Here is a 10,315-nt window from a genome sequence, read left to right on the forward strand (position 1 = left end):
CATGGGTCTCGGCACCTTGCTCCCACCGCAGCGCCTGGTGGTGCACTGCCGTGGCAAGGTTCGGGACGCGACAAGAGCTGGGTGAGGAGATGCATCCGAGGGCTCTGGGCACGGAAACAGGCTAGCTTGTGGGATGCCTCCACTGTGCCAGCACTTACACATAGCTGAAGTTAAAATTAAGAAAAGCGCATTAAAAATAATGATAACCAACACAAAGTCACCTGAAGAGGTGTTTGGAGTATCTGATAACAGAGTTCATGTTCGCCGATGAGAGGTGAAGATCACAAGGGTTTCCAGTGGTGGAGAGAGAAGAACATACTGGCACAAGACATGCTGTGCCCGAGCTTAGGACCTCGACTCTGACTTGCTGGTCTCCAAAGTGTTGCACGACAAGTGGGTAAATGGAACAGATACTTCAGACCAGGCTGGTGTTAAAGGTGATAAACGTATTGCTCTTCACATTCGTACACTAATGGAAACTGGTGTTCGGGCAGCTTCCAGCTGTACTTATGGACAGCTGGACAGACAGATCCTCCTCATAGACCCGTGCCAGTCATTTGCCTGCATCACTTTCCCTTCACCTGCCTCCCTTCTTTTCTTGCTCCTCTCTTGCTACGTTGCAGGGGGAAAAAAAAAGGAAAAAAAAAAGAAAAAAATGAGAAAAAGCAGCTCAGAACGCTCCAATAGCAGCTCAGTCCACAGACAGATATTTGCTGGGTCCTGTGAGAAGCTTTGAACTTTATTTGCCATCAGTGATGGGCCTGTGAGATGGGACAAGGCTAAGAGGGTTCACTGTGGTCCCTGCCCCACAGATCTTCTCTCACTCCAGATGCTCCCCTGGGAATTCTTCACTTCTGGGGAGGTGTCTCAGGCCCACCAGGGTGGGAAGCATTTGTCTGTCCATGCCAGTGATTCACAGAACGAACCTTTTGTGCAGTTCTGGAAAACCATCCTCGCCCCTTTGATCTCCATGCCTGTGGTTGGATGCCCAGCTGCCTGTCTGGCAGTGTGGGTTTCTGCAATACCAAGTTTGGGGTCAGCAACCTGCTCTCCTGGCTTGTGCATGCTTCCCTCTCCCTAAGGATACATGAGTGGGAATCTGCTACTTTTGGCTTTGTACCCAGGCAGGCCACAACTTGCCGGGAAGGCTGAGTTTGGCCAGCCCTGATGCTGTCGAATGTCATGGATGCTTGAATGAAGCTCTTGTAGGGTCTCCTCCTTGGTTTGCTTTGGCAGTTCTTTCCAGGAAGCTATTCTGGCCAGCTATCTACAAAATGTTCCTCTTAATTAGAAAAATGGCCGTAAAGGGATTTCAGAGCAAAAAGGCAGGGATATTCCCATTGCAGCCCCATGACTTCTAGCATGTTTTACTGGTTAACAGGCAGCCATCTAGAACTGGATGTCTTGAGATGGTCTATTCCCGGCTCGAGGTGGTTCCCTTATGTGACCACCAAAAAGGGAGCACACACAGAAGCTAAGCAATGAAGAAATGGTTCACAATTGCTCATTAGCCCCCAATAACCTAGGCAGGAGAGTCACGTGTGAGGGGAACGCTGCATTTACTTTCTCTCTTCCATAGAAAACAGCAGCCAACCATGATTTTAGACCAACCATCTGCTCCCGTCTGCCACGCATGGCACTCTCCACTCCAGGCCCACGATTCTTCTCTTGAACCGCCACTCATCGTCTCTGGAAGAATTATCACTTTGTCCTCTGGTTACCTGGGGTTTCCAAACTCACTCATGACTTTGCCCCTGTAAAACAGCCTCGTGTTTTTGTTCAGGTTCTTTCTCGCGTCAAGTCCTTCCTGTTGCAGGGAGAGCCGTTCGCAGCTCTGTCTGCCTCACTGCAGTAACTCCACAGCCCGAGTTCACAATAGAACAACAGAAGGCAGAATCATGATGGACAAAAGGCGTCGATGCTGATGCCCTGCAGGGAGTTCAGCTTGCCATTTATCGGATTTTCTTTTTTGCTGTTAGTAGCTCAGACACTACGGTTTGCATCCCAAACTAAACCAGATTGAAGGACTGAGCAGGGAAGGGGGAAAGGGCTGATGTTACCCTGACACCACAGGAATTAGTAAGAAAAAATATATATATTGCACACACTAAGACTTATTAACAACGAAGTTAAAACAAAATGGCATAGTCCTCATTAGTGTTCCAGTGGTTCTTTGATCAGGGACGGTTCACGAGTCTGTTAAATCCCATTACACTCTCCTTATTGCAGTACAGACCTGTTTCTGTTCTCCTGCCGGTGGATCTGTTTGCAAATAAAAAGGGAAATAGATTTGATTTCCTTGAGAAGATCCATCCAATTGTCCCTTCTGTCATCGTTGTTTGTCTTGTTGGTGTTGGGTTTGTTTTTGGCTCTGGAGGGGGTGGAGTTGGGCTGCCCCTGCTCTCACCCAGGCAATGGGTCAAAAGGCCAATTATAATCCCGTAGCTCCCAGGGACATGCCGGTGCTGTGGCTCATGCACGGGATCGTCTGCATGGATTTGGGGAAATCGTGGCTGACCACACGTCCGTTTTCTCCACTGCCTCCTGCTGCAGCCGGCCTGGGAAGGGTTGATGTCCGTATGGCTTCGTTGATTGATTGCTGTGGGATTAAACAAAAACCCTTTTTAGGAAAGACGGGGGGGTCTCCCCCTGTCCTTAGCAGCGTTGGAGAAATTAAAATATAAACCAGTGTTGTCTTTCTGTCACTGTTCTCGCCCTCCCTGTCTCCGTTCAGACTCTCACTTCCTGCATGTCCCTACTGCATCTGCTCCGTTAATTCGCACCTCTTCTACATTCAAAATTAAATGTTTCAGCAGTTTTTTGGGGTGTAAAGCATATGTGCCATATGCAAAAACTATTCAAACTCTACAATATAAGAACAGTCATCCTGGATCTGAGCAGAGGTATTATACACACTTCCCCCATAGATATGCTATTACTACTCCAGTACTGTTATGTGTGGTGGACTCTGACTCACTGCAAGCATATGTTTAACTTTCCTCATGTGAGAAGTTGAGCATGTGCCTGTGTTTTTGTCTACAGTGACGACTGAGGCAACCAGGAAATGCAAACCTAATTCAGGAAACCAAATCTCATCTTCCTGTTCCAGATACCCCCCAAAACATTTGCTTTCAAAGACCTTAGGAAACCACCTGTTTAGAACAATTAAACTAAAGAGGAAGTCAATTTGGTTTCTTCATGTTTAAGCTCTCTCTAAGGGCATCATCATCCTGTCTGGCCTGGGATATCCAGGTGAAGAATTATCCAGAACAGATAAACCTGGAACAGCTACTCAGAAATAGTCAACTTAGTGCCTTGCCAGGCAGGGGGCAGCCTCCTGTGCCGGTGGGATCCGTCGGTCACCCAGGGGTTCTGCAGGGACTTGCTGAGCAGAGGTTGGGCTTAGCGGGGGACCTAGTCCATCTTTCTGGGCACTTGCCTGGGCTCCGCTGAATGGCTCTGTGGGGCAGCCACTGCTGGTAGGAGCCAGCCAAAGGGACATGTTTAGACCAGGTGTTAACATTGGGAGCAACGATTCCTTGCCATAGCGGCTGGTTTTAACACGGCAAGAGCTCTGCAAGCTAACGCCAATGTGAATTACTGGGTCATTTCAAGTAACACAGGAGGCCAACATCTCCTTACGACTACAACTATGGAGCTATTGCATTGTGACACTCTTTCGCCGTGTATTTGTGACATACCTAGCTTTGTGGTGTAGGCAGCAATTATAATTTAATTTTTGTATATTCAGGGACATTAATTGCTCACATTATCTTACCCTGGTGCTCAATGTACCTCTCATTGCCTGTAGAATTTTCCAAACCTCAATGGGAAAAGAGCTGTTGCACATTTTCAGTGAATTAGAAATGTTATTATTGCTGACAAAACATTAAGCATGTTGTGAAATGGTGACATAAACCCCAAAGAAACGATTGCTTATTTTCCTTTTGATTCTGGGTAATTTTCAGTGCTCGGGGGAGTAAAAACCTCTCTAAATTTTATGAAACTCACTGCATACTTCATTTACTCATACCGACTTCTGCGCTCATGGGACAGGTCAAGATGAGGAAGAAAAGGGATGTGTAACTCTTACACAATGGCACGTGTATAAGAGATCGCCTCTGCTAGTCATCTGAGTCAAGATGTACTTGCTCCACAGATGCTGCATTAGATGTGTATCCCCAAGACTCTCTAAACTAACCCACTCTTGACACAACACTCTGAAATTTAGGCACACCAGAATTTAGGGCTGAAACAAATCTCCTGGGTCATAGGAAGTGTGCTTCTGCAAGACCATGACAGGGTGGAGAAAAAAAACCCAAACATTACCGGAGACAGCAGAGGCCAATTTCCCTCTAAGACGACCCATAATTCTGAATGTGGGGACCCACATCATCCATTCCAGGGCAACAAAGCTCTGAGCATGAAGCACTGCTGCCAACCTGCAAATGGAGCCAGCAGGGTGCCAGCGAAGGGAACAACAGGATCCGATTTGTTACCGCCCTACCCCGGTTTTACCTTGCTGTTAACTGCTTGGGTGTGGGGACTTTTTCATATTGCAGGAAGGGCCCTATCACACCAACCCCAGCACGCTTCATCCGTGCTGCACACACATTGCCGTACTCTGCTTTTAATAATTTTAAGGAATGGCAATGTGTTCCTGTTACGGTTTGTGCTACGATTTCGCTCTGTGTCTGGATTTTGAACTAGCATCATGCCACGTGTCTGATCTTGCATCAGCTCCCCACTACGGCCCACTTGACCCTCTTTTAGCTTCCTTGATGCTCCTATTCCTTTCTAGCAAGTCAAGTGACGCGGTCACTTCGTTGTCCCTATGTTTCGGCTTTCCACCCATGGTCTGGGCTGCATCCGTCTCCGAAGGCAGCTTTGGAGCCGGGGTAGGATCAGAGAGAAGGTGTGAAAGGCCGGGGAATGGGTTGCCACCTTCATCCGCTTTGATTCACTTCTGGACTTGTAACAAAACTCGATTAAGGCAACCAGCATGGCTAGTCCGAGCCCACCGATGAGGATATAGAAAACCCCCGCCACATTGCTGAGACTCAGCGCGCTCGTCTTGTCCTAGAAGAGAAAGGAGAAGGGAGGGAGGGGAGGGCATGTGGGAAGGAGAACAATAAAATTAATATGAGATTGCTCCGGGAAGGATGCTGCAGAGTATAGCAATGTTGGCATTACATCATCTCCCTCTTTACGTGAACAAGTGACATTTCTAAGAGCATTTTCAATTTTTAATTCAGTGTCTAGTGAATCTAATGTTTCCCTCACACAAACAAATAAACGTTTCTTCAGCAATGTGACTCTTTGTAAAGGTTTGGGAGCTCCGTTTTTCAATCAGCTAACTTAAATGCTTATTTTACCCAAAATGCCTAGTGTAAATTATTGATTAAAGGAGAAAAAAAGAAAAAGTTCTCCGCCTCTTTGACATTTGCGTGTCCCTGATGTCTCGCCTGAAATAACCTGTTCTCTTGGAAATGCTCATTCCTTCATTCCTAGATCGTTTCCCCCGCAAATTCTGTTGCTGAGCAACACATTGAGATGGCTGGCTTTTTTTCTTTCTCTTTTCCTTTTCCTCTTCAGTACCGAGGTTGAGGTGACACCTGAGCTGCCCTCAGAAACTCATTTGATTTCAGTGTAATAAGACAGTTATTTCGTATGCAATCAAGACCCATTGATGCATGTCTAAGCTAATTATTTGGTTGGCAATAAATAGGGCTATTAATGGACCGCAACTCACAGTCAGTAGCTACATTCTGATTTTACAATTGCCTAATGAATCGTCACGGCTCTCTGGGGAAGAGGCGAGTCTCAGAAAGACTCATTTCACTGCTAGGGAAACCGAGTCCCCACATCTAACCCTGATGTCACTCGCTGCAGCTCTCAAAACCTTCTCCTCCGTGCTGATCAGGCGGAGCTGGGGTGTTGGGATAATCTAGGCAGCAGCAGGACCCAAAAGCTTGGCTCAGCTCCGTGTACCAGGCTCCTATTTCTAGGACACGCTTTCCCTATAATGCAACCAGCCCGAGGTCCCCTGCTCCGTGCTTGTGGCTGCTCTGCAATATCGACTCGATACCTATTTGCCGGTACAGATTCCGCAGGACAAGCCCAACGCCTCAGTGCAAATCTGTTGGAGCCACCAGGGTCTGCCCAGCATTGACAGCCCTGCTCCCTGGACATGGGAGGAAAATTGCATATGGGTCATTTGAGATGCAGCCACATGGTTAAAGAATATTTATGCCTGTAGAAGTGTCTGCAGTTGGGAACGAAGCCTCTGCACGGTTCTTGGTGTTCCCTGCTACTCCATGGGCACGTGGGCCGGTGGGTGGCACAGTTTGTTCCTTGCCCTTGTAGGACAGTTGATTCACTTCCTTTGCTTGGCAGGTTTTACAAGAAGCAACCCACACTTTTCGGGAAGGGCAAGGATTCGGGAAGCAGAAAACTGTATTGGAGCGGTGTCAAAAGGGTCCAAAACCAAACACCAACATGAGCATGGAAGGTTTTGATTGAAGAGCAGTCTGCCTGGCACCAGCACTGTCTTTCAGGCAAGAATTTTGTCTTTTGCAGTATTAGAGTTTGATGGAAGAAAAGTTAACTCAGAAAGCATGAAAACATTTCAATTTTCAAAATAAAAACAAGTCCTGTTGCGAAAGAGAACTTCTTCCTCTTCTTCTTCTTCTTCTTTTTTTTATTTTTGGAAGAAAAGAGGATACCAGTCAAAAATACTACAAAAATGTCATTTTTTCTACTGCTCCTTCATCTGTCCCCATGGCCCATGTGAGCTGCAAAACTTCTGCCCAGCTGGAGCTCTCGCCGCCGGCTCCAGTGCCACGGGGAGCAACTTTCCATCCTGAACGCTCTGCTGAAAGACGCTGAGGTTTGGTTTGGGGTCACCCCTGCAGACTTTCGGACTTTCGGTCACTGGAAAAAACCTCCACAGGTGATCTCATTTTCCATGCCTTGCTGATTGACATCGCTGCCAAGCGATCCGCTGCCGTCACCGCGTGCGTTACACCGCTGCAGAGGTGACGGTCGCCGCTGGTTGCACAGGCTTAGTTTCACCTTTGTATAACCTTCATATGCTGGTCAGTTTGTAATCTTGGTGATGTTTCCTGTGTGCTCTCTCATTAGAGAGCTCTGCAAATAGCCTCCTAATTTCTGCCATTTTTCTGCCATATTTGAAGGATTATTTGTCTGGTCTTTTATAATCTGCTTTCACGCATTTTTTTTCCCCCAGGCTTGACTGTACCTTTGTTCGGTCATCTCTTCTCTGCAGATTACTGGGTATACTTTTAAGCACCAGCTGAAAAACGTAGGGAGTTTTTTAGTGAAGATTTAGAAAAGCGGAGCAATTACTCCGTGAAAACTGGGTTACAACACGGCAGGTACTTTGCCTCTTCAAATTCAGTCTGAAGGGGCTGCACCAGCTTCAGGGAGGGACAAAGCCACTAGAGGTGGGCTGCCCTCCTTGACATCCTAATCTTTTCGCCTGGCTCCTTAATGAAAAGTGGCTGATTAGCACATGCTCTGCGCTGGGAGGGAAGGATGGGGACAAGGAAGGAGGTGGAGCAGCCTATCTGTCTGTGTCTTACTAATAATTTTCAGCCCATACTTTCAGCTTCATTTGATAGAAGGATGGAGTTCTCCAAGATATAAGGGACCTCCAAGCTTTGTGAAAAAGAATGACACTGTGGAGAAGAGGAGACCTATAAATGCTCTCACTCAAATAAATGTTATCTGCGCAATCTATATTAGGCATCAGAGACTCCACATGGGTCTTTGACTTGCAGCCACAGATCCTTAGGAAACGTGGCTTCCTTGGCTCTGCCGGCCATGGGAATACACAAATTTCACGTTTTATTGGCCACTATATTCTTATATTTCCACCCAGAGTCTGGGGTCGTGGTCCGACAGGGCACCTCCTCAGCCCCCTGCAATGGCAGCGCAGTCTGGCAGCCAGGAAAGGCTGCTCGTTCTTCATTTCCACTTTCCTCCTAACGCCAGCAGCGTATCGACCAGTAAGAAATAGGAGATGACCCAAAGCACTTTCCTGAACCACTATTCCATAAAATTAATTTCAGAGCTGTTGCATTTTTCTTGCATTTACTTTTGCGGCAGCATTATTATTGTTATTATTATTATTGTTATTACTACTATTACTACTATTGTTGGGCCAATTTGGGTGAACTGAATGTTGCCTTATCCAGAAGGCAAAGGAAAGTGCAGTGAGGCAGAGCAGTGGGCAAAGCTGCCGGGAGGGAGAGAGCAGCCTGAGTTTCACCTCTGCCACCATAACAAGGTTTCTGCTCGGGAGCCAAAGGCACGGGCGGCTTCGGCAGGGCGCTGAGGAACACTGAACCGCGGAGGGACGGCTGATGGCACAGCCCGCCATCCTGAGCCAGGCCGAGAAGTGAAATTGCTCCTGTGGTGTCCCTTGACTTCTTGCTTATCCTCTCCTTCTTCTTTTCTTTTTTGTTTCCTTCCCTCTCCCAGCAGGACATGCAGAGGGGTTCTCCAGGCGGCAGCAGCGTCTCGTTGCTCCCATCAGCTGCAGGACCAGACCCACACAAAAGGCAGGAAACTCTACATGCCCCACTGAGGCTCTGCTGCTGTTTCCATGTATGCTCCTGCCCTAATCATGCTCATAATACTAAGTCCCAAAGTATGCTAACTGCTTGAGAGGACCTTCCCCTCCTCTCTGCTCGGGCTCTGTGACACCAGACGCTCTCCTGCGGAGCTGCCCATCACCGAACCAGCTTGTTAGTGGGAGTGTAAATGTCATCGCTCGTCTCCCGCAGCGGCAGAGCGCTGACGTGGGGGGAAGATTGGCAGGTGAAAAGAGAAAGAAAAACCCATCTTTCTGAAAAGCCCGGCCTTGTTGCTGCAGCAACCAGGCACCTTCCCGTCTGTTCCTCTCAAACATGGCACCGTGTCCGTCATCCTCTTTGTCGTTATTTATCCTCCTCAGATGAAAGGCTTTAAGGCCAAATTTGCCCGGTTCCTTCTTTTACCCTGCATGACCAGAGCCTGTTGGCAGCACAGGGTGATGGCACCTCGAGCTGTTGCAGTCTCCATAGAAGATGACCTGTCCTTAGAGCAGATGGTGGCTCCAGAAGCTGAGCTTTTATACCAAACACTGAGCTGCTTTTATTTAGGCAAGACCTGAAGCTCAGCAATGAAGGACATTGCGTTGACCATTGACTGAGCGCTGCCGTGGGTCCGCCAGGGGGTGGGTATGAGTACACCGATGGCTGGCTGCGAGGATGCGGCTGCCCAACTTGAAAAGACACCCTTGGCTTGAGAACCAGCCAATTCCCTGCAAAGGCTGGGCAAGGTGGTAGCAGGATTTGTTCCCTATGTTTTATTGTTTTTTTTAAACAGAAGCACAATTCTTACAACTGGAGGAATGGGAGATCCTCGTGGCTTTGATGAAGGTCCTTTAGAAGCATGAAGCTCTCTAACTGCTCCTGCAAGTAGGTGCCACCTTGCCATCTTGGTCTGGAAAAAAGCTTCCTTCCTCCCATTGCTTTGCAAAAGCTCCAGGGAAGAGAAGAATCACGTCCATCTGCCCTGACATTTAGTGTCCACCTTGTCATTACCCTCCAACAATCCAAGGCATACCTTTCAAGCCGACAGCACATTTCACAGCCTGCCAAAAAATCCGTCCATCCCGTCCTTATTCATAAAATAGGGTCTTTCTAGGGAACTGCCTAGCTACAGTCTGTCTTTCCTCTGGGGTTATTTCTGCTGCGGCAAGTAGAGGGGAAGTCCAGGAAGGCTGGGAGACAGGACCGGCAATTGGTGGATGGAGCGCCGGAGGTGTGTGTGCACAGAAAAACCTTGAGTCTGTGGGAAGGGGTGGCTGCCACAGGTTTACTGTGGGGAGAAGAGCAGAAACATTGCTGCCCAGTGCAGGACACTCCCTGGGCTTTCCCGCTGTCTGGCAATGCAGCCGGGGCTGTGGTGGTCCTGGATCAAGAGCCCCTGAGCGCAGCTGCCCAGCGCCTCCTGTGCTGGGATAACAGATTCAAGTACTCAGCGATACAGGAGCGTTTGCCTCTGGAGTTTTAGTTCAGATCCACTAATGTATCTACTGTTACTTTATAGGGATTTCTCTGGATAAAAAAGTTGGTGAGCAATAGATAGGTAAACAGTCAGATTAAAAATAGGATGCACAGAAGCCAGCTACAGGCATGGAACATCATCTGGGGCCAATGAACATAAGCCTGGGAAACACCAGAGGTTTTGCTTGGCTCTGGCTAGAAACCTTGGATACAAACCTTACGTCCACCTGGTCCCTCAC

General features: G+C 48.0%; 1 protein-coding gene across 6 annotated transcripts in view; it reads right to left on the reverse strand.

Annotated features, from left to right (window-relative positions):
* Positions 1 to 1,783: 1,783 nt before the first annotated feature.
* GRIA1 (glutamate ionotropic receptor AMPA type subunit 1) overlaps positions 1,784 to 10,315 on the reverse strand; it is a 125,794-nt gene continuing 117,262 nt past the window's right edge. For 2 of the 6 annotated variants that reach the window (XM_054217209.1, XM_054217210.1), the window contains exons 15-16: positions 4,945 to 5,079; positions 1,784 to 2,620 (exon numbers count right to left, since the gene is read on the reverse strand). In XM_054217209.1, coding sequence (XP_054073184.1) covers positions 2,432 to 2,620; positions 4,945 to 5,079 — 324 coding nt within the window. In that variant the 3' untranslated portion in view covers positions 1,784 to 2,431. Of the gene's footprint in view, positions 2,621 to 4,928; positions 5,080 to 10,315 lie in introns of those variants that run through there. The other 4 variants (XR_008468836.1, XM_054217213.1, XR_008468835.1 and 1 more) reach the window with 4 other exon arrangements.

This window comes from Rissa tridactyla, chromosome 11 (assembly GCF_028500815.1).
Source record: "Rissa tridactyla isolate bRisTri1 chromosome 11, bRisTri1.patW.cur.20221130, whole genome shotgun sequence".
Lineage (NCBI taxonomy): Eukaryota > Metazoa > Chordata > Aves > Charadriiformes > Laridae > Rissa > Rissa tridactyla.